The sequence below is a fragment of the Botrytis cinerea genome, chromosome 10, assembly GCF_000143535.2.
Source record: "Botrytis cinerea B05.10 chromosome 10, complete sequence".
Taxonomy (NCBI): Eukaryota; Fungi; Ascomycota; class Leotiomycetes; order Helotiales; family Sclerotiniaceae; genus Botrytis; species Botrytis cinerea.
Window position 1 is genome coordinate 1,238,903 of NC_037319.1, and position 24,237 is coordinate 1,263,139.

At 43.9% G+C, this 24,237-nt stretch overlaps 6 protein-coding genes across 7 annotated transcripts; 3 read left to right on the forward strand and 3 right to left on the reverse strand.

The window, feature by feature from the left end:
• On the reverse strand, positions 1-1,073 carry BCIN_10g03250 (hypothetical protein). Its single transcript, XM_001548000.2, has one exon. It carries the CDS (start codon positions 642-644, stop codon positions 204-206), a length of 441 nt encoding a protein of 146 aa, XP_001548050.1. The 5' UTR covers positions 645-1,073; the 3' UTR covers positions 1-203.
• Positions 1,074-1,235: 162 nt separating this feature from the next.
• Positions 1,236-3,162, forward strand: Bchut1. The gene is made up of 3 exons (XM_001547999.2): positions 1,236-1,725; positions 1,803-2,608; positions 2,688-3,162. Exons 1-3 carry the CDS (start codon positions 1,487-1,489, stop codon positions 2,915-2,917), a joined length of 1,275 nt encoding a protein of 424 aa, XP_001548049.1. The 5' UTR covers positions 1,236-1,486; the 3' UTR covers positions 2,918-3,162.
• A 1,612-nt stretch (positions 3,163-4,774) lies between these two features.
• Positions 4,775-7,529, forward strand: BCIN_10g03270 (hypothetical protein). Its single transcript, XM_024695552.1, has one exon. It carries the CDS (start codon positions 5,238-5,240, stop codon positions 7,446-7,448), a length of 2,211 nt encoding a protein of 736 aa, XP_024551346.1. The 5' UTR covers positions 4,775-5,237; the 3' UTR covers positions 7,449-7,529.
• A 462-nt stretch (positions 7,530-7,991) lies between these two features.
• On the reverse strand, positions 7,992-14,098 carry BCIN_10g03280 (hypothetical protein). Of its 2 annotated transcripts, none has more exons than XM_024695554.1 (6): positions 12,805-14,098; positions 12,418-12,610; positions 11,116-12,294; positions 10,930-11,000; positions 8,953-10,785; positions 7,992-8,904 (listed from the first exon to the last, which is right to left on the reverse strand). In XM_024695554.1, the coding sequence occupies exons 1-6, from the start codon at positions 12,833-12,835 to the stop codon at positions 8,627-8,629; spliced, it is 3,585 nt and encodes a 1,194-aa protein (XP_024551347.1). In that variant the 5' UTR covers positions 12,836-14,098; the 3' UTR covers positions 7,992-8,626. The 2 variants fall into 2 exon arrangements, with proteins under 2 accessions (XP_024551347.1, XP_024551348.1); XM_024695553.1 differs by having other exon boundaries at positions 8,953-10,854.
• A 2,941-nt stretch (positions 14,099-17,039) lies between these two features.
• BCIN_10g03290 (hypothetical protein) lies at positions 17,040-20,885 on the forward strand. Its single transcript, XM_024695555.1, has 2 exons — positions 17,040-17,618; positions 17,720-20,885. The coding sequence occupies exon 2, from the start codon at positions 18,155-18,157 to the stop codon at positions 20,264-20,266; it is 2,112 nt and encodes a 703-aa protein (XP_024551349.1). The 5' UTR covers positions 17,040-17,618; positions 17,720-18,154; the 3' UTR covers positions 20,267-20,885.
• Positions 20,886-21,330: 445 nt separating this feature from the next.
• Positions 21,331-24,226, reverse strand: BCIN_10g03300 (hypothetical protein). The gene has a single exon (XM_024695556.1). The coding sequence runs from the start codon at positions 24,120-24,122 to the stop codon at positions 21,528-21,530; it is 2,595 nt and encodes an 864-aa protein (XP_024551350.1). The 5' UTR covers positions 24,123-24,226; the 3' UTR covers positions 21,331-21,527.
• Positions 24,227-24,237: the final 11 nt, after the last annotated feature.

Genomic DNA, 24,237 nt, shown 5'->3' on the forward strand with positions numbered 1-24,237 from the left:
TGAGTACAAGAACGTCGAAGTGAATTCAGTACAGTGTGTCCAACTGTAAATCATCATATGTGCTGTATTTTCTATGAATTATGACCAGAATCTGTACTAGTATATTCCAATGTTTGCTCTGGGGTATCTTTCCCAATCTATCCCATTCGCCCTCTACTCCAACATTACTACTTCCTATCAAATCCCTTTTCTTGCTTAAGATATCATCCTCTGCCACCATTATAATCTGCACCTCCAGCCTTCCTACACAACTTGATAATCTCTGCCTCGTCGACATCTTCTATGCTTCTCGCATCTATTGATATACTATGGTGATTTAAGACTGCCTTGACAGCACCGCTCTCAATGCTAACTCCCGCTTTCCTCATAACTTTTGTGTATTCTCCAATCCACACAATAAAGGCGAATTTCACGCGAGAAGATTCGCTATCATTGGCATATTCAACCCGTATATACGCATATTGGGCTTGATTAGGGTCCAATTTCTCACGTAGTTCAGAGATACCGCCCTCTCCAGTTGCAGTGAGGGTCAGAGCATCTCCCATGGCTTTGGCATAGGATATTAAGAGCCAATTTGTGGGGGATTTATCGGAGCGGACATCGTCGTAGGCGGCGAGGATTTCGGGGGACTTTGCGTTGGACATTTTGACTTGGAGATTGAGCTTGGGTTTGAGGGATAAGGAGGCTCTAAGAGGATGATTGTGAGGGGTGGATTGGTGGGAGAATCGAAGGGTTCGTGAGGTAAAGCAGAATAGTGGGGTTTCCGTGAGTATATGGATGTCTATTGACACTTCTGGACAGAGTGGCAAGATGACGTTTCGAAAGTTGTAGTTTTGAAGTTTAAGTGCTTGACTGTCGAGTTTCAATGCTCGCTCTCATAGAAGGGGAGAGAAGATAAATTGTAAAGCAAAATAGCAAAAAACCACCCAGGAGAAAATATGAATGGGAGACCCACGGAACAACAAAATGCCAGCTAATCCATAGGGAGGGACCCTTTCATAACGTATTAGCTACCTGCCAGCCTACCAACTCACCTAGAACAATTGCGGATTGAAACTATTCCATGTTTGAACGTGAGGGGATCTGACCGCCTTTTTTTAGTACGGTAATGCAGATAGGTAAGCATAAAAGGGCTGGGTGTGGCTTGTGCATGGTCGATGTGTAGGTGTGCAGTAGCATCGATCTAGATGTGAGTGAGGTGTGAGATGTGAGATGTGGCTTGTTGCTCCCACCTCGGACCTTCCTAGGGAAAATAGTTGAGGACATTTGGCAATTGGGAAATATACACATCTTTATTAATTTACCCGTTGCACGTTTGCTGCTTTGCTTTCTCTTACACTCCTTTCTCTTCTTTTCGTTATTCTTCTTGATACCCGTTTGCCCTGACTCTTTCTTCGGGACTTATTATCCTTTACTTTCATTTTGCAATTGCCCTCCGAGATTCCCCTGCAGCATCTGGAAATCTGCAACAACGAATCGCTAAACGATGGCGAGAACAAAACAAGCTGAACCGTTGCGTCGCAATCCATCTTCCGAATACACGAGCAAAGCAGATGGCACTGGGGCGAGAACGTTGAGTTCTAAGAAATCGAACAAGGAACTGAATGGGAATGCGCCGACAGTGAACGGGGCACTCAAAAGTGATGCGCTATTGAAAGGGAAGACACAAAAAGAAGCTGGCGCGTTGCAATTGATATTCGCAGTTGCTGGAATTTATGGTAGCTTGTGAGTGCTAGCACCGGAGGACATTGCTAATGGTCTTGAATGGGGAACACAGGTATGCTAATTGTATGAATATATAGTCTTACTTGGGCACTTCTCCAAGAACGACTCACTACAACTGCATACGGATCAGAAAATGCCCCCGAAAAGTTTAAGTTTCCAGTCTTTCTCAATACGGTACAATCTCTTTTCGCTGCCACTGTAGGCTACATTTACCTACGATTCGACACTCCCGCCAATAGCAAAACGCTGCCCATCTTCCCAAGTCAACGGATTATCTTTCCCCTTCTCGTTGTGGCTATTACCTCTTCGCTCGCCTCCCCCTTTGGCTATGCATCTCTCGATCATATCGACTATATCACCTTCATTCTCGCCAAATCATGCAAGTTACTACCAGTCATGTTTCTTCACATAACTCTCTTTGGAAAACGCTACCCAATTTCTAAATACGTCGTCGTCTTAGCCGTAACTTGTGGTGTCGGCATCTTTACTCTTCATGCAGGTGCTAAATCTCATGGAAAACCCAGCAAGGCGGCACTCAACCCAGATCGTAACACTGCATGGGGACTTTTGCTCCTAGGGGTGAATCTTCTCTTCGATGGTCTCACAAACACAACACAAGACTGGATCTTCACAAGCTTCCAACCTTACAAAGGTCCACAAATGATGTGTGCAAATAATATCATAAGCACTTTACTCACAACATCATACTTGTTATTGTCACCATATCTTGTTCACACGGGATTGGGAGAGTATCTAGGTATGGATCTTGCAAGTGGAGCAGGAGAATTGGCTGGAGCATTGGCTTTTATGCAAAGACATCCAAGTGTTTGGAGAGATGTACTTGGATTCGCAGCTTGTGGTGCTGTGGGACAGGTTTTCATCTGTACGTTTCCCCCTTTATACCTTCTTTCATTTTATCAAGGGTCATCTTATCTTGGAAATCAAACTAACCTTCAAAACAGTTTACACACTCTCAACATTCTCATCTCTTCTTCTAGTGACCATAACTGTTACTCGCAAGATGCTCACTATGATCTTATCAGTAGTATGGTTTGGTCATACACTAGGCAGCAAACAGTGGATGGGTGTGGGATTGGTGTTTGGAGGAATTGGAGCTGAAGGTGTCATTGCGAGAAGAGAAAAGGCAGCTAAGGAAAAGAAGAAGTTGGTTGAGTCGAAGAAGGAATTGTAGACACGACGATGAGTGTATGATATTGGAGTAGTCAGGTGATTTTAGAATATAAAATCAACTATCAAAGATTGATTGGGGGCGTTTGGATTATATAGTACCATGATTATTGGTATTGATTGGCAAGGAAGGATTAGAATTTTATGAGTGGTTTAGAAATAGACAACTAAAGAATGTTTTCGCATTACCAACATTTGGCTTACTATGGATTCCAATGTACAACAAATAGAAAACAACTAAAAACCTCATTTAAACCACTAGTCGAAATGTCACGATTACCTAGTGGTTATGTGCTGTGCCGTATTAAGTGTGGGTATAGACTTCACTTTATATAACGACGATGGTCGATGAGACTCTGGAAATGCAGATAGAGACGGAATATGATCTCGTTATTGTTGGAGCAGGTATGATCATCTCTTCAACTCAAGCATTTCAATCTTCCCCAGCCCATTCTGTCGACTTTTCAATCATTTTATTTCATGGACCTTACCTTTCTTCCTTCCCCCAGCCGTTTGGCTGTTGATTGACTTCCATCCGGCATAGTTTTAGCTCGCATCTACCTCTCCATATTTTCTACTCGTCGTCTCGCTATCCTCGAACAAGATGATGTTATTGGAGGGGTCTGGAGTTCTGGTATTTTATCCCCTTTCTTGATTCCTTCTACCATTTCATATTCTCCCGAATCATCCTTCTTTCATGTCATTTCACGCGCCGTAATTCCTAATCTCTATACACAGTACGTCAATACCCAGGATTTCGCTCCGGATCCGGGCTTCGCTTGACAGGCTTCTCGAATATACCTATTGTTCTTCCTCCAGATGCACATACGTGTGTATCATGATACGTTTGAGGCGAAATATGTGACAAAGTATCTAGAAGAATACGTAGATGTGCATATTTACATTAAGGAGGGTTTGAGAGATCGAGTGATCTTTGGGTTCAAAGTAGGAGGTGTTGAGAAGACTGACAGGATCTGGTCCGTTTGGAGCGAGGTTCACGAGAATGGAAACTGGAATGAGTGCAGGAGAATTATCAAAGCCAAAAAGCTAGCGATAGCTACTACACCAAGAGATCTCTTGGAACTTGCAAGGGATTGTTGAATTAGGCTATCAAAGTATTCTTTTTATTCTCTTTTATTCTGAAGCCGGAATGTTCAGATACTCATATCATAATATACTATTATTTGTCACTTGAGAAGATTTACAATATTCTTGTGGGTTGTTTTTCAAGTTCAGAATAATAGTGTTTTTCCAAGAGTCTCGACCTTATTACGAGTTTGATGTGCTCGCTCTTCTATCCAGCTGGAGGTGCAGAACGTGGTGTACACGCCAAAATCGTATGCGTCCCCCCCCCCACCCCCTCCCCCCGAATGCCATTACCAATTAATGAAATGAAATTTTAATATCAAGTTTAAATGACATTATTGAAGAGCTCATAAGTACTCTACCGTTCAAGATTTGGAAATGCCTGAAGGTAATTGTGGCTGTAATAGCATATGTTCTATCCCCTAAGACACAACAAATGAGCTTCGTCGCTTAATAGGGATCTTATCAACCAATTTGATCATTAGGAGTCCTTGAATTTAATGATATTCATGTTTATTTCTTAATATAAAATTCAATTTATATCATTTATACATCAAAATTTCGCGTAAATTAATACATACTAATTTTCATTTTTTATTCTTTTTTTTAAAAAAATTATAAAAAAATCGAAAATTGAAAACAACATTCTATATTATAAATAATGTGACTGAAAACCCATTAAAATAGCTATTCTATTTAATAAGTTTTGATCATTCAAGGCTTATTGTATAAATCACCTTCGGAGTCTATTTTTTGTGTCTTAAAGGATAGTTTAGTGTGTATACAATTTCGTTCAGTCAGACGATTCAAGAAAGAGGCTGGACTGATTGGTTGCGCTTGATTCTAGAGATTAAGAATAGACGAACGGCATGTTAGAAAATAGAATGACAAGAGAACCTTGTCAATTTGCTAATTCTCACCGTTAATTAGGCTTTAGCCCAGCATCGAATGCTCCAGTACATGAATACGTGTCGCACGCAGAAAGTACCCTACCTCCAAGTTGGAGCGACAGATCTTAAACACCAGAAAAGACATTTTGTTTTTTTTTAAACTCTATGTCGAAATAGTCTTTCGCGTTTGGATTATCAGTGTAAGTGTCCTCGAGAGATTTTTTCATTATGAGAAGTTTTGTATACCGAGACTTTTGCCCTAATCGCGCCCATGTTTAACATCATACAGATTCAAGTTTAACCATAATCTAACCCCCCCCCCCCCCCCAGAATACTGGTTCTGTCGCAATGGGTGATACTAGTAGCTCATACACATACCCAGATTATAGCATCGAGCGTTACCTGGACGAAGAGGAAATCCATGAAGCTGTTTCGGCGGCCGGAAAGAAAGCTAAAACTCGCGGTCTCTGTAAGAGGTGCGATCATATCGTGGGCTGGTTCTTCCTAGACCAAGAAGTATTCAGAAGAACATTTAGAGAAATTTGGGGCGCCAAACTTCAACCTATCTGCGATCTCGAAGTCAACGAATTTAAGCCTAGTTGCACGGTCTGCAATTTTCTCCATTCCATCAGACCTAAAAATGAGGAAAATGAGGATGAACGCTCTTTTAGGCTCGGAAGATCAACTGTAGGACACATATTTGACTATATGCACGCCTACGACAATGTACCTATCTTTTACCTCGTGCCTGGTGATTCATTCAACTTTGGGCGTAGAAGAATCAAGTCACCTACGAGCAACACTTTTAATACTGTCTTCGGGTTTTCCAATGCGGATGCTTACAAAGATGGAGTAGCCATACGTCACCTCTCCTCAAACGCTGACTTATCTCTCGTCCGAGGATGGATTCGGTTGTGCGACGATAATCATACCAATTCTGACTTTGATTGCCTGCCGAAGGTCATAGTTCCCCTTCAAGGTTTCACGGTGATCGACTGTAAGGATGGGAGAAACACTCTAGTGCCAGGTACCACCTCCATGCAGTATATCACTCTGAGCTATGTCTGGGGAACTGAAGTATCAGACGTACCAGATCGGATTGGAAGATTGCCGGCTACTCTTCCAAATCTTATAAAAGGTGTCATCGAAGTTGTCATGGCCTTGGGCTACAGGTACTTGTGGATTGATCGATACTGTGTTCCTCAAACTGATTCTGGCATTAAATCATATCTCCTTCAGAATATGGATAAAATCTATTCACAATCCATTTTAACGATAATCGCCGCTACAAGCAAATGTCCAAATGATGGTCTCGCTGGCATCACCAGGCCTAGAATGGTTGTGCAAGAGTCTCTGGAAATAAATTCCGTTCACTTGGTGCAGTGGGTCAGTAACATCCAGTTTGAGATTGAGAATTCCGTGTGGAACACGCGCGGATGGACTTATCAAGAGGCGTTATTGTCAAGGCGAAGGCTCGTGTTGACTGAAACACAGTGCTACTTTCAGTGCGATGCAGGAGGTGATTGGAGCGTTAGAGAAGGCAGTCGTATGGAAAGCATCGACCACGATCTCACAACGAAAAGAGAATTACCATATAAGAATCGCATTCCAATCATATTTCCACCAAGGCCAAAACGTTTTATCGACGATGAATTGAAGTCATTTGAAAGCCGGGTAAGCAGTTATGCCAAGAAACAGCTCTCCAAAAGCTCTGACGTCCTGCCTGCATTTTTGGGCTTATTGGGCATGTTTGTTTCCGAATGCTCAGCGTTTTATGGTCACATATATGGAGTGCCAATTTTTGAGCCTAGCACTGAATTCCTCTCTACTGATACCATAGGCACGCTAATAACTGGTATCACATGGCACTTCGACACAGAGTTCAACACCCTTGAAGATGTTACCGAGGCGGCTATCCCAACAAGAAGACGGGCCTTACCCAGCTGGAAATGGTGTGATTGGATACATGCATCACCGTCGCCGTATTCGATCAAATGGGAAAAAAACATTCTAAATGTAGGGCTCATGAGGAGAGATATAGTGTGTAATACAAGGCTTAGCCTTGAGTTCGAGGACGGCACTATACTTTCATGGACTCATGGAGACAATGTTGCGGGTCTCACGCGGAAAGCTATGGGGATGGGCAATGTACACTGTATTCATATTGTTGGGTGGTTCACACATCTCTCAATTCCCGTCGACCTGAGTCCCGGGCGGAGCTGGCAATTGTGGGGTCGGTATGGAATAGAGTCGGTGAAAATGCATTGGCTTCGGAGATTAGCAAAAGAACAGGGGATGAATGTTTCGGGTAACAAGGAGTACGTCTTTAAGGCCTGGGTGTTTGCTCCGGTGATAGAACCATCTATCAGCCCCAGGAATTCTTGGAACGACGTTCACATGATGCTGCTCGGCGAAACTTCAGATCCGGTCACTTTTGAACGGATTGAAGTATGTAAAGTCAGCATGGAATTGAAAGGGGGAGAGGAAGGGAAAGGAAGGAGCGTGAAGGATATTGCAGAAATTTTTGGATGGGAAATGAAGGCTTTTAAACTTGCGTGATCTTCTTGATAGATGCTGGGCTAGGAATTACTGTAAACATGCCGCTATTACTACGTATAATGAACATGTGAGTATCTCTCACCTCTTATAAACACGTTTGTAATAACATCGAAGCGTATCCTGTCAGGATCTAGAATATTGAATTAAATGCTATATGATTTTATTCCTTATATATAGTATTGATGGCGTGCAACTGCACACATTGTTGTAAACCCCTTGTGCCCGAGAGGGGAAATAGGACTGCAGTGAGGTTTTCGGGAAAGCCTTTGTGGCCCCCCTCCCCCCAAAAAAACAAAACCAAAAGAGCGAATTCAAGTTGAAATGAAGAAGCATACTTGAGTAGCCATCATATATCCCTCTCTTGCTCCTAACTTTCCATTCTAATCACCCATAAGTAATTCAGTGGTACTATGTAAAAATAGAAAAATAGCATCAACAAAATAGTAAAGAAAGTGGAAGATTAACACGCACTCTGTTCAAACACGCAACATAACCAGCAGACAACGATTCGGAGCGAGAAAAGGAAGCGAGAGAAATCCTCCTTGAAAAAAATCGCGAGATTCTTATCCTCAAATTCCCTTGAAAATTAAAGCCACTAAGCTATACAGTCGATTAATCCATCCACAATCAATTACACTCATTATATTTTTCAATTTTCTTTCTGATCTAATAGATAGATTGGCGTCATCATCATCATTTATATACAATACAGCCACATTTTCAGTTCCAACCAAGTCGAATCATCGCCCCCTATCCGCCTCTCTTTCATCTCCAACACGGTTCCCTTTTTCCCCATACCCGCTCATTTCCATTTCCTTTCGTCCCGCCCATCCATCCCATCTGCAATACCCTTTGAAATCCCCATCATATAAAATTGCGCAACGAAAAACAATCCGAAAATGACACCCCCAAGCAATGCCCCATGTGATATAGATTCAGATTCTCGCTAATAAATCAAACCTCTGAACTGTGTCTTCCTTTCCATAAGGGGGTATCTCTTTTCATGACATCATGAAATCTAAGTATTTCTTCTCTTTCGTGTATTTCTTCATCTGTTTGTTTCGATATGACCAAAATATTTTCTTCATATCCTCCATGTTTAGTTTCGTTGTTGTTGTTAGTTTATTTTTTGGCGCATAGCGTTAGTGGATTCTACCGCTCGATGTGAAACCTGAGGCTTATTCGTCGTCCTCTGCCTCCACACACCAAGGGTGGTCCATCACTTGCTCGATAGTCAATCTCGAATCAACATCCCGATTTAGCATACCTCGGATTAGGTCAATACTTTCTTCGCTCATAACATAAGGCACTCTAAGATCACGATCCATGATTTCGTCAATACTGTAGAATGGATTTTCTTTATACACGATGGTGTAAAGAAGAATACCAAGAGCCCAGACATCTTGTGGTTTTCCTTGGTATGGTTTGCCAGAGAGAACTTCAGGTGCAGCATAATCTGTGACGAGGTTAGATATAATCTCAAATTTGTGAATAGTCGACTTACCAATGGTTCCTACGAAGACGTCAAAAGGACCGCTCTTGATGTAAGCGGCACTTCCGAAATCAATGAGCTTAATACTTCCTTCACCGTTGATGACTATGTTCTCATCCTTAATATCGCGATGAACGACAAGAGCCTTGGTGTGAAGGTGATGAATGGCACGTGCAACCTGTGCGAAGATGCTGCGACATTCCTTTTCCTCCATGTTAACTTTGAGCTCAATGTAATCAAACAAATCCATTCCTGGATATCCGTGAGGTACCATTTCGATATAATAATTGACGGAATCCTCAAAGAAATCAGACATCTCCACAATATTAGGGTGCTGAAGCCCATCCCGACGCAAATAATCGAGTACATGAATTTCAAGAGGCACGGTTCCTAGTCGGCGATCGCGAGTCCAAGTATCGACAAGAATTCGCTTCTTTGTGACATATTTGAGGATCACCTTATTGTTTCCATTCTTCTTGAATCGAGCAAGTTTTACCTGACCATAGGCTCCTTGACCCATTTCTTCCAATATTGTAAAATCATCAATGCTCTTCTTGACAACAGCTTTGACCTCTGCTGGAGCAGCTGGCTTTTCTTTCTCTTGAGCTTTCGAGTATGACCGATCGCGACCTGTAAGCTTAGCCGCTGTTTTCTTTGCTGCGGCCTTGAGCTGTGCTGTGAGCATCGAAGCATGCGATGTTTCATTCTTGGGCTCGTCGGAATCTGAAGAATCCATTTTGATGGGAGCTGGAGGTCCTGTTTGACCTGGAGAAGGTTGGTGTAATGGTGTTTCAAGCCCAGCCAACAAGGGAGTTTCCATACCATTAGCAAGTTTTGCGGCGTGAATATTCCTTGAGTATGTAATCCATAAAGCGAAGACAAGTTCGGATTTTATTACAGGTTCGTGGGGCGTATGTCCATCTTCCTCGTCACTTATTTCCTCGATCACGTTTTCATCGTAAGCGGGGGTTTTGGGATCCGATTTTACAACCCTAAGTTGAGCGTCAATCTTGAGTTCTGAACCGTCCCTATGTTTGGCTGATAATCCATCTGGCCTCAAGAAATATGTTGATGCATCAGCCTTTCCATCCCGCAGTGCAAGAAAGGCTTGAGCCCTTCTAAAGCTGTGTTCAGGAATAACAATCCCGTCAACCATATCTACACCATCTTCCTCAACTAAAATCTTCAACATCCTATCGAAATCGGGTATTAAATCAGTGATCAATCGACCATCGGGTTTATCCTGCCCAAATAATGCAGCAGAGAAAACGGAATTGGAACTCGTGATTTTCAAGGTTTGCGCAGAGAGAACCATGATGCCAGCAATATGAGGAAAGCTGGAAACGCGGAGATCCGTGCTACTAGGAACTCTGTCGACGACTGCCGGGATATGAACACGTCCAGAGGTACGAGCGGTAAAATATCTTCGTTTGCTGACTTCGGCATAATCAATCTCTCCGCTCCTGCCGTCAATTCCCTGGCGTGGAAGTCTTGGTAAAAGTTTCCCGATATCCATACCTGTCCATTCAATGTCGGCGCCCCATATCGCTTCGATAGATCCAGATATTTTTGTTATGACAGCATCGTCGTCAAGGCTGATGATGGCTACATCTTCGTGAATCTCTTCCAAAACCCAAATGAGGCCACCTCTCTTCTCCTTGACCCACAAGCTTGCCGAACCTGTTGCGCCGTTTCGTTTTTCAATAGGTACGACGTCGCCGCATAAAAGAACGCCCCTAGATTTATTACTTTGATGATTTGAGCCGCTCTTTGCTGCTCGTGTTCTCGAAACAAGACTAGAACCTGCACCATCGTCGGTTTGCGCTCGACGGGGAGGCTTCTGTACTTGACGCGAATTAGGTTTACTCAAGAGGCTAGCCGTGATACCACCAGGCCGTCCAAGCAGCATTGATGCTGCGAGCCCTGGTCAGTACACAAGCAATGAAATATAGGACTTGAGATCGTCTGAGTGTGAGAAAAACAACTTACTGGTTGATGTTGATGTTGAGCTTGATTGCTGATCTTGATTCTGTGATAATAGGGGAGTCTGTTTCCCAACCCTGTGAAGACATCGTTAATATTTCGTGGGGAAATAAAATGCGGGGTAAGGTCTGACGCCCACGAAAGCGAAATATCAAAAGCTTCAAAATATCAAAATAATAAAGATTCACTTACTCGGTACTGAAGCTGTGTGCGCTTAATTTTTCCTCCAGCCATGGCCTTCTTTCTTTCTGCACAACTTCAAGAATACCCATTTTGCGAACTTCTGCTTTTGTAACACCAAATACGAGACAGGCAAGGTCGTTGGCGGCCAAAATAGTGTATGGCGAAGTACTTTCCGTGGTAAAGATAGCTTGTGCAGCAGGTGCCCACCTACTCGAATGACTGTGATTTGCTGATCCTAAAGAATGTCCAAATGTCGAGGCGCTGGTGGTCTGTGTTAGTGGAGGAGAAAACATAGATTCGTGGAGGGAATCAGTAGCTATGTAAGGTTGCGACATAGCATCCATTAGCTTGTTTTGTAAGCTTAAAGGCTCCAAATCAGTGTAAGTTCGCTTTAGACTTTGGCGTCTCGTGACTGGTGGGGATGTTTGCGCTGTCGTTCGACTCTCGTTCGTCGGAGTCCTAGATGAAGGTTCAGAATCCGCTGGTAGGGCTGTTGCTAAGCCATTTTTGGGTTCGGTGGACTGTAGATCATCTTCGCGTAAGGTATGTAATGAGCTTGTCACTTTTTTCGAGCTGGTGGGTGAAGGCGGAGAGCTCTCCATTGGCTCTGGACTTTCGGAACGTACGGCAAAGCTAGCATCGAAGATATTCCGAGAATCCTGACTCGTCGCCGGTCCGGTAAGAGGACCTCCCATTCTCTGCTCTTCTCCAGCTCCAATGTTGTTCGCTCCAACCAATCTGGCTTTTGCCAAAAGCTCGAGCATGCCTTGCATCTCCGCGTCTCCATTTATTCTTGCTTGAGCACTGGCTATGCCTGCACTTGTTGTTCCCCAGCCCAGTTTTTGTGACATGAACTCGACGGACCTCTTCAAGACATTTTGACGGTTGTGAATAAACTCGTCCGATTGGTGGGCGAAAGAAAAGGAATGTAATGATTCAGATGGAAAACGGGTAAGATCTTCGGTGAACGGTAGGATTGGAGACGATGGTCCAGAAGGCATGGCTACAGAGGCTGCTCGGCCAGGAAAGGGAAGGGTCATTGAACTCGACCGGGCACTCATGGACGGCGCTCGGGAAGAGCTTTCGGAGGCAGGCAAAACTGGTACTCTCGGAACTTGTTGTCGAATTCGTCTTAGACCCGAAGCACCGAGCCCATGCTCATGTTCCGTTACGATGGGCGATCTAGAACTGTAGAAGTGTTTCCGTCAGTCACCGATGTTTCCAATGTCATTTGCATAAACAGGCGCAGACTCGCGCCATGACCTCACGACATGTTTCTCCTGCAGCAAGCACCAAGCACCAGAAACTAACCTCGACATTATATCAAACTCTGCCGCCGCTAGCCCGTCATCAAAAGAGAATCGTATCCTAGCCCTGTCCGCTCCTGCCGAGGGATGTGCGAGGAGGTTTCCAGTGCTTCTGTTTTTCGGGATTGACAAGTCTGCAGGGCGAAGGGGCACACTGCGGTCGCGATCGGGTTCCCTAGCTGTTTTGTTCTCGAAGGCTGAAAAAGAACCCATTAGTTTTCGTACAATTCCAATGCGGGGGGGAAAGGGAGAAGGAGGTAAGGCACGACTGGCAAGAAAATGACGAAGGGTTGTTGGGCGGAATTCATGCGCCGATCCCAGGGAAACGTCGAACAAGGAATTTCGAACAGAATCATATCACTAATACCCAGAATAAGAAACAAAGACAAACCATGATTATTTGAAGAATCCGTCTTCAGCATAATTGTGAGGACTCTCTTGTAAATTCACAAACTTCTTTTAGCTTTCACAAGCCAGAATGGTTGTTGGTTTGGCGGTTACGAGTAGAAAGGACTTTAGTACAGTAGTAGTGGTGTCAGACAGTCGGCACCCTCAAGCTGTTATGTGCAACAAATGATCTCGTTTCGAATAAGAAAGTGCAACTGTACATTAATAGATTGTATTCTCTCGGGGCCAAAAAAGGAATTGCGAGATATAATATCAGGAAATGGAAGGAGCGTCTTGAGCTTTTGCCAGTATCCAAAGACGTGCCGCTTCGACGGATTCGTGAGTTATGAGGGAACTCGATTTGCTTTTGCTTTTGCTTTTGCTTTCTTTCGCTTTTGTGACAGAAAATTAGAAAATCGAAATTTGAGAGTGGTACTGGAAAAAGGTGGGGTCGGGAGGGAAGTTAAGTACAAGGCTTGTCCTTGAGGTTGTTATATCTGATGGGATGATATAGACGATATCACAGAGAGAGACATACAGAGGAGGAGACAAATCCCAAATGATGAAGTGGTTGATGTACCCGGTAGATGTGAATGTGAGTGCGAATATAGACGCAGACGCAGACGCAGACGTAGACGTAGATGTATTAACAAGTTGCGTAATAATGAACGTTGTGAAATGCAGACATATAAGATTGCCTGGCGACGGATGGGTGGGCGAGTGAGTGAATGAATGATGTGTATGATGTTCGAATCAGCACACTCGGGCAGAGATGATTCAAAGGCGTCGTCTTTCCTTTCTTTTCTTTTCCGTTGCTTCAGCTTCAGCTTCTGCGTCTCCTCTTGCTTTCTGGTGGATGGATGGGTGATCGATCACGCAGCGAATTACTCGAGCATTATTCTTCTTCTTCTTCTTATTCTTCTTATTCTTCCGTTGCTTTCCAGCTTCTCACGTGAAGTGTTTTATAATGTGGAGAGGCAAGTCAGCAACAACGGTTTTGTCAAATGAAGAGGATGGAGTTTGATGGAGACGCCACCACCACATCGGGGCTGATAGGTGGAGGTTTGGCTCGAGGTTGGGAATACCGCCACTAGGGACGGATTGGGTATATACTACGACGTGGGAAAATGCTAGGTGGAAACTGGGTATATGCTCGGGAGGTTACAGATTCGGCTCATTCGCCTTGTGAAGCTGTGGCTATGACTATTCAACTGCTTTTCACAATGGATGGATGATCCAACCCATCCCATTCGTCCAAGCAGCCAACCACCTTTTTCCTCTAAACGCTACACCCCACCGAAAAGAAGTTTCCCTATGAAACATTCAAGACATTTGCAATTTTCACGGAGAAGCTCCAAGAGTCATTCCATGACGGCTTCATGTGATATGTTGCTCTATCAACGCTTCCAAGATTGCTGCATTTTGAGTTTGCCCAAGGAACAATTACCTGCTTGACCTTGGTCAAAACATCAAATGAACCTTTCACATCTTAACTTTGCCTAGGGCCTAGGTATGTATCTAAAGTCTTGATTTCCAAGGTAAGACCTATATTGGTGCACACAAGAACATACACGGTATGTGTGTGCCTACGGTAGCTAGGTCGTATCCCTTTTCCCAGCAAGGGCTTGCGGAGTCTGAAACTATTTCCAATGTACGATACATACAATACAGTCAGGTTCTCCTAGCAAGATGCTTGTTGCCCACTCCCCATCTCCATTTGTTCGCATGCAAGCACCGAGTTGACAAGCTCGACATTGCGTTTATGCGGTGCACTCCTCGTCAATCAAATCCAGCTACATGCCTCGCTACCTATACATTTATATATGAATCACACGTGGGCTTCCTCTCCAGCTTTCATCTTATGCTCGAGGGCTTGCTGATTAACCATTCGATCCGAGATGGCATGCAGCATCGTGACACAGCATTTCAGGCCGGGGGTCGGATCTTTTCAAACCGCTACCGCCAATAGACTCAATTTTGGGAGGTCCTCGAGTAACATGTGACGGTATTCGCGTAACCCCTTCATGAGGTATGTTGATGCCATCATAAATACTCTTCCATGTATGTATGTCGGTATGTATGTACGATTATATCACACAGCAGCTCTTGTTGTGACGACGTTCAGCTCTTCACTCTTCGCATATCATGATCTTTTGTTTTAAATAATACCTACGAGTACTTCGCCAAGGTGAATTGGTCGTCTGGTGTCTCGATATTAATTGGGGTCGACTCGACGGTGATCTTCCTATAATGGCAATGATCGGACGGTACCTCGGATATCATTCTTTGGCAATATACCTATATCCTTGAGGACCTGGAGAAAGTAAATCATCTTCTGCGTCTTCTGCGTCTTCTGCATGAAGGAGGCGTACGTGCCGAGTACACTCATGAAGACATTGTTTCTCGTTGAAGTTTATTCTCCTCGAGTCTACCTTTTTTCTACCTTTGGCTTGATTGTCAATAGTTTCGAAAAGGAGAGATGCCACCTGGAATTTCATGTAGATTGAATTTTCTATTGGATGTTGAGACGTGATGTGATAGACCCGACTGCCAGAATAAACCTCTCCCTCTATCAGGCTAATATCCAATTGATCCAAACCTTACCTCCTGCCCAGTGTCCACGCAGGTCTCACGACCACTTCTTCAATACAATCAATCAATCATAGTTTCCTGCGGCGGGAGGATGGACATCGATATTAGACAATATACTTATAGTTTGTCAATTTGGCATGTGAAATAACCCAAAACCAAAATGTTATCGATTCGACCCTTCAAAGCTTGGCCAAGAGAAAGTGGAGAGAGTGTACAGAGTAAAAGTTCCGCTTTGACGATTCGGACCAATTCTCCAAGTTATGTCGACATTCCGTACCTAGGTAGTAGGCAGGCCGTAATCTTGGACCTAGATACGATACGATACGATACGATACGATGCGATGCCTGGGTAATAAGTACCCTTATTTATGTCGTTATCCGGAAACCCCGCATTCAGCTGCACCCCAGACCAGAGAGAAAGGGTGGCAGCGATGAGTAGTAGGTGTTTGTACGTTGTGAGAAGTGAGAAGTGAGAAGTGGTGAGTATTAAAAGAAGAACGGAAGAGGGAAAGGGGGGAAGAAAAGGAGGAAGGACAGAAGGACAGAAGGACAGAAGGACAGAAGGACAGAAGGAAAGAAGGAAAGAAGGAAAGAAAAAAAACAAAAAGAAGAAGAATTGCATGAATGAGATTATTGGCAATAGGAAAAGACATCAATCACCCCTATTTTCCTACCTTCCTTCCTTCCAAGCCAATATTCGGAGCCGACTCTCAATAGACCTCCCAAAGTAATTCCTCCAAGTTGTACAGAGTAGAGCCATCGCCGTGAATCAAATGCATTTGCTATCTACTCAATTCATGCGAGGAAATACTCGTCGCAGCTAGCATCTCTTATCCACTTTTAACGAACCAACCTGGGCTCAGCCACGACGCCATTCGCACGGCCAAGCGTGATCTAGTTTGATCATCCACGCCGTTTCGCAAGGAAAGGAAAGGCACAGCGACGCTCTACGTAGCCAGTGTGGAAAAAGATCAACTAGAATCCTTCATCCCCACACCACTTCCGCTGTCTCGGGGAAAATGGGGGACCGGTGGAGAGGAAATCCGAGCGAGGAAAATCATCAACTCACGCGATTCAATGAGGATTCAGGTCTGCTTTTTCTCCTGCTGGCTGGCCTGACTCGATGGGGGAGCGAGACAGGGGATTTGTGGATGGCGATTAGAAGTTGGACTTTGCAACTGTACTTGCAACTTGACAATGATAATAGTTATCTAGGGAGAAAGATCTATCGACAGCGAGAGACATAATCGGCATTTCTTTCCCACATGGCAGCTCCCACGTAGCCCAATATATGATTATGTCGCTCGCCACAGGTTTTTGGATCAATACCATTCATTATATTGCTAGTACCTAATTTACCACCGCCTGAGTCCAACTCAATGCAATGCAATTCCATTCCATTTTCAATTCCATTCGAAGGTAACACGTTTGTAAAAGGAAAGTGGCCCTCAGTCCATTGTAAACAAACGATTTTTCCTGTTTCCTCATACTTGCTCTTGCGTGCGTGTTTGTGGATGTCCATCATGTATGTATGGGGCAAGAATGGATGTTTCTGATGGTGAAGAAAGCCGAACAATAATGGGACACGAGCTTTAACTGGTGAACCCATCGATCCCCCAGCCCTTCCAGACACCATCCATCATTTTAGTGTCCACACTCAGCACTGTCTTTGCGTGCATTTTGGATTCTCAACCTATCGCTTTCCATTTCTCGTTTGGAAACTGGGAAAGTCTATGTCTATGCCCCCCCAGCGGTGTCCACTCGAGAGAGAGTCTAAAACTCGTAGTGCCCGTAAACCGGTCGCTATTCCGCCTGTCTGGACTGGACTTGATTTGACGATTTGACGATGTGACTGGACTGGACGGGCTTGCTTATTCAATAACCTCTCGCAGTCTCACCTCTTTCCTATCTTTTCTCTCCTTCGACCTCTCTCCTCTCTCCTCTCTCCTCTCTCCTCCCTCGCCCCTTTCATTGCCGCGCAACTCTTCTGCTCGTTATCTCCAATCCCACACCCTCACCACCCTCTCCATCGCCAAATCCTGTCTCATGCCTGCGCTTGTGAACATCTGATCACTTCGAAAATCACGAAGATTGTTCATGTGCAAGCCCAGTTGAGCCGATAAGGAGGCTTTACGATAAGGACTGGGAAAGTGATCGATATTCGATACCGGTAGAGGTCTTCCGAGAGATTTACCATTCACATTGCATCCATCCTTTTTCTCGGTGGTGAGTGTCTTTGGATACCATTGTCATATTTCATATGTATGTGCATAGAGGCATGCATGATTGATTCATTTGCGAATTGTGCCGTTAATTCTTGGAGATAGCAGATACACATCTTCTTCTACCACTACCACGCTACCTACTCCTATCTATCTCCCCGCCTCACAGATACGTCTCCCACTTTACGTTGCAAGAGCCGAGGAAGATATAATAATCGCTGGTCGGTCGGTCCTATTCAAAGAACAAAGGAGAGGATTTAAATATTTCCATTGTCTCCCGGAATAATTGTCGCATCTTTGATTCGCACATATTTCGCAGTCGATGCATGGGATTATTTACGTTGGTTGGATTTAATCAACTTGGGTTCAAGACATTGGTAAATTGAAATCGAGGACTCTCCCGAATTCCATCGTCAGCCGGTCCTCAGCTACATTGTGATCGCTTGCCTCCTTTCTAAAACACAATCGATACCGAGTTCCCGGAACAAGGAGATCGACTCAGAGTGTCAATTCAAATTCGACAGTCAAATGGCCAATACAATGGCGGGGTTCTCAACCCCAAGCGGAAGTTCAACCCCAGTCATGAACGATGAAAGACCTGTCAAGTCCAAAGGCAAATGGCTTCAAAGAATATCTTCATCACCTACACTCGCGCAGTTCAGTCGGAAACGAGCGAAAAGTAGTCCATATGGGAGCAGGTCGACACTTTCGTGTCTAAGTTTTGCTCCTCCCATCGCTGAGAATCCTCCCACCCAATCGACCGAAGGAAGTTCGTCCGCAGCACCAGTCTCGGGGCCAAGTTCAGGAGGTAGTTCAGAAGCAGATTCGACACCAGCCACCCCTGGTCTTGATACGCCATATTATGATCCAATGTATCGTCACATTGCTATTCAGCGCAACGAGAACGAAGCGATGGCTGGTGCATCTACAATGCTGCAAGACTTACAACAACTGACCATTGTAGAGGCAGGGGAGCCTGCGACTTCATCTCCAGATCAAGAAATTGTTGAGGATTACTTTTCACAGCCGATGACGGTAAAATCTAAACCCTTTAAGAAGAGCAACTTTAAGTTTTGGGATGAAATGCCACACGAGGTTAAGCTACATATCTTTGCATTCCTGAAACCAAAGGAGCTGGTACGAGCTTCCAATACTTGTCATGATTTCTACAAAACTTGTTTCGATGGACAGCTCTGGACATGTTTCGATGCCTCGGAATTCTATGCCGATATTCCCGCTGAATCTTTGGCAAAGATTATTGTGTCAGCAGGTCCTTTTATCAAAGATCTTAACCTTCGAGGTTGCGTACAAGTCGAGCACTACAAGCGTGCAGAAGTGATAGTGAAAGCTTGCAAGAATCTTATCAATGCGACACTTGAAGGATGTCGAAATTTTCAAAAGGCAACTTTACACAATCTTTTGAAAACTAACGGAAGACTAACCAATCTTAATCTAACTGGATTATCGGCTGTCACAAACGCAACGTGCAAAATCATAGCACAATCCTGCCCACATCTCCAGATGTTCAATGTTTCGTGGTGTACTCATATGGATGCGCTTGGTCTACAGTTAGTCATTCGAGGTTGTCCAAATTTAATGGATCTCCGTGCCGGAGAAGTCAGGGGCTTCGATAATGAGGATCTGGCGCTATCAATCTTTGAGACCAACAAACTTGAGCGACTAGTTTTGAGTGGCTGTGTAGATATTACCGATAAAGCCCTTCAAACAATGATGCATGGTAAGGATCCAGAACTCGACGCTTTTAGCTATGCTCCGTTGGTTCCACAACGGAAACTCCGACATCTAGATTTGAGCCGCTGTCATAGATTGACGAACGAGGGTGTGAAATCACTTGCCTATATTTGTCAATACTTGGAGGGTCTGCAATTGAGTGGATGCATTGACTTGACAGACAAAGCACTAGAAGATATTCTAGCTACCTGCCCAAATTTGACACATCTCGATTTGGAAGATCTCAGTGAACTTAGCAACGACTTATTTTCCAACCACCTTGCTAAGGCACCTTGTGCTCCCACTCTTCAACATCTCTCGGTCAGCTACTGCGAAAATGTAGGTGATACGGGTATGCTCCCTGTTATCCGCGCTTGTACCGGTCTTCAAAATATCGACATGGACAATACGAGGATCAGCGATCTAATTCTCGCCGAAGCAGCAACTATGGTTCGCCTCCGATCCTCGCGTACCACAAATCCATTATCACGTCCCTCTCCTGGTCTTCGCATGGTGCTGTTCGATTGTTCAAACGTTACGTGGACCGGAATTCGTGAAGTTCTTTCGCGAAACTCGGAGATTACGAAGCCGGTTGACCATGATAATTCACATAGATATTCATTTCCCACAGAAATCATCATACTCAAGTGCTTTTATGGTTGGCAATTGACGGTGAATGAACATACGAAGAGAGTTTTGAGGGGAGATCTTTCGGCAGCAGGAAGATTAGAGAGAAAATGGACGGAATATATGATGGCGAATGAAGAAGCTGGTGCAGGTGGTGCCGGGATTAGGAGGAGGAGAAGGAGGGCAAGAGAAGCGCAGATGATGCATGCTGATGAAGAAGAAGGAGGGGTAGCTGCTGGTGGGGGTGTTGGCAGAAGGAGGAGGGCGAGGAGTAGTGCGTGCGCTATCATGTGATTGTGCATATTGAGAAAGGTCAGAGTGTGGATATATGAAAATGAGATACGGTACATATGATGGGATATGAAACGAAGATTGCAGCGCAATTACATGGTTGGAGTCATGATTTTGGGATTGGCTCGATAAATAGCATGCTTTTTTTATATCTTGGTTTGGGGTTTGGCTGGATATCTGGTATGATGTCTAGATGGAAAATATACAGGGGTTTGGATTCGGAAATATTTATGGGAATGTGAATGCGAATGGGAATGACTATTCTTCCCTTCTTTTTTGGGAGGCATAAAGCCCATGACCTCCTGTTTATTTCGTGGCACACTTAGACGGGCTTGATGGGTTATTTGAGATGAGATAGGATGAAACGAGATGAGATGAATTGGGATATTAGAGATGAACTTTTTTTTTTTTTCTTTTTTGTGTTTATTTGTGTCTGTGTCTTCGTTTTCTGGCGATGGGTTGTTTAGGATGAATGAATGGATGAATGAATGGGCTTTGTTGTGGAGATGTGATGATTGGAGAGGGAGAGGGAGAGGGAGATGAAGATGGTGTATATAGCATATCTACCTATATAACATAACATAAAATACCTAGAGAAGTTTCAAATTCGAATTCAAATTCAGATGAGATGGATAAGATGAGATGAATGAGATGAATGAGATTTGATAGGTAATGTGACGGTACGAGATGATGTGGAATACCTCGATATATGACATGTGATATGATATAATGTATATATATGAATGGATGGATGGATGAATGAATAGATAGATAGGTAGACACTCAAGTAGATATGATGTATTTGTATTTTGATATCTTTTAACCATTCTCACCATTCTCACTATTCTCTCCAACGTAGGTAGGTAGGTAGGTAGGTCTGTCTATAGGTATACAAATAAGTAACTAAATCAATCGATCAATCAACTAGCTAATAACTCTCTACTCCCCAATTCATTCAGGGGTACCGAGCCCTCCAAAAAAAAAAAAAATCAATACATTCACACACACACACACACACACACATATATATATACATAACAAATCACAAATTTCTACAAATCTATACATCTATCTATATTTCTTTTATTCTTTCTCAGGAGATGAGTATACACATTTCTTCTCGATTGTTTATATGATTCTAGTTCATCCTTTTTATATCTGTAGTATTTAGTATGTATTCAATAACATAACTATCTAGATAACAGTTATATTTTTGTAGCTCTGTTTCTTTTTATACTCCTCGCACTTCTCACACACTTCATCCTCAATCCAAAATTCTCAATTCCCTCACCAACTCCCAAAACTTATGTTGCCCCTCAACACCCTTCTCCTCAGCCCCAATTGGGCCCCCAGTATCCTTCACCGCATTATTAACCAACTCAGTCGCAACACCCCACTCATCCTTCTCCACGAGCGCCATCAACAAAGTACGCATCGTGTTCCACGACGTGAACTGTTTACTCTTCTGCACATTTCTCAGATACGAAATAGCCGTGTCAGTATCACCTACACTTGCATATCCCTCGATCAATCGATCCCAGAAAATATGATCTACGGTTCCAACAGTGAGTTGCGCGCGTTCGATCAGAGTAGTCGCTGCTTGGAAATTGGGAGGTGATTGTGCGAAATAGTATTCGAGAAGGATGGTGTAGATGTATGTTGAGGGGGTAAGTCCTTGGGTTGCCATTCGATTCATGACTTCTGACACGGGGGTGATATCTGTGGGGACGCCTCGGAGGAGAAGGTAGATCATTTTACCATATAAGAACTGGTTTGGTGTGACCTTCATTTGTTCCATGGTGAGGAAGGTGTTGTTTATGGCTTCAATTTGTTCGGCGGGACTGAGGGTTTCTATGCCTGCGAATGTTTGATCTAGGATTGTGACAAAAGTGGCAGCATCTGCTTGAACGCCGTGACCTTCCATAGAAGTCAAAATTTCTGGAGTTTTATCTGAATGCCCAGCGCGGACTATTGACGAAAGAAGTGTGTTGTATGTTTGAACGTCTGGAATGATGCCCCATTGATCTGCCCAAGCGAGGATGCGATCAGCCGCTTTTATTTCTTGTCTTTTTATAAGACCAGAAACTGCGGCATTAATCGTTGCAATGGTAGGTCTGATAGCTCCCGGGATATCTTTCACGTTTTTGGAATTTTCGATCTTGAGGTTAGGATATTTTTTCCGTGCTGCTGCTAACCATAAACGACCCATCTCATCTAATGCGCGGATACCAGCTTCCGGCTGGTAACAGTGAATAAGACCACTGATTCTGGTAGTCCAACAGGTTACATCTGGCTTTTCTCCGGATGATATCATCATTGCCCAGACTTGCTCAAGAGCTTTGGCATCGCGGGAATTTTTGCAGCCATTCAACATGGCATCCCAGGCACCAAGGTTTGGAGTAAGATTGTTTCCGATCATGTGATTCCAAACTTCAATGGCTCGAGGTTGTTGTTTGAGATTCATGAATAACAAAATGAACAGGTTGTAAAAAGCAGGAGTGAGATAACCAGTTCGATATCCAGATTCGAAACCATCTTTCGCATTCGGAATGTAGATTGGAAGTTGTTGCACTTGCGACCATAGTCGATCTAGCGAAGCGACATCTCTTCTAGCATGTGCATCAATGACTCTTTTGTGCAAAGCCTGGGTTCGCAAATTTTCCGTCACTTTAAAATCCTTCCTAACATTCTCCTTCTCAGTAAACTCCTTGATCGTAGGCCAGTCACCTTTGACTAAATTGACCACAGATTCAGGGACATCTCGAAAAAACTCAGCGGCATCGATCAGAGACATCGAACATGCGTTGACAGTGTTCGAGAACTTTAACATGAGTGGCTTCGCATCTTCCACGATGGTTGACGAACCAATTTCAGTCTTCTCAAGCTCAAGGAGAAGCTTAAGTGTTCCGAGTGCTATTGTAGGTAGTTGATACATCTCACCTGGGGCAAATTGTGGAGTGAGAAGACCAAATGCATACTGAGTTCCATTTTGGCGTTTTTCCAGAAAGATGCTGTGCAAAGAATGACTAGGAAGATTTGACCAGTCAGAACAAGAAGGTGTGACTTCGGGATCTGATTTATTGATTAATTCTTGGCTTTGAAGACGTCGAGGCCGGCGTCGACAAACGATGTTCCAACATTTTAGAAGTTCAGATAGTAGCTTCTGCCCCTCTGCCGTTGTAACACCGGCTGCTATAATGCTTTCAATCAATTTGGTTATCATTTGAACCCATTGAGTGCCACGCAAGAGACCCAACTCAAACGTAACCAGTATCATTTCTGAAAAGGTAGGCACATCATTACGAAGAGGCTGCTCATTTCTCTGATCTCTTATGAGCCTCAGCATTCTTGGTACTGTAGACTTGAGATAAACGGGCCATGAATTTCGACTAATTGTGCCATTTTTCCAAGCAGTAGGTCCAAAGTGTTCCACGAAAAAGGACCAGCAATCATTGAGGGGACATTCCGCCCGGAGCATCTCCTTTAACTGTTCTCCATCTTGATAAGCCTTCACCGTCGATGAAGTCCTCTGCGAAAGCACTGATGTACGAGTTGGTTGTCGAATCGATTGTTGCTTGAGGGTGTCTTCAAACATTGACTCCAATGCATCTGCTGGTTCTCTGGTCGCATAGCGAGTAGCCGGTGGTCTTCGCGGTAGTTTTGGTCTATTCCTAGTTTCTCCGCCTTGGAAACCTCTCGTGGATGCGGCACCATCCTGTTTATATTGCTCACTCGTGGAGCTTGGAGGGGTACTGATTAGAGAGTTAAATGTAGCTTTCGAGTGCCACTGGAAGGATTTGTTTCGACGTAAATGGCTGAGAGCTTGTCTGCATGTTATACAAACATACGGAGAGCTCATATCAGCTGTCTCACGGTAGGAAAATGTGAGAGTTTGTAAAACTATTAAAAGCTGGTACTCATGGATCGAATTTCAACAATATTATAAATTTAGTCAACTTCCACAGAAACCTTTG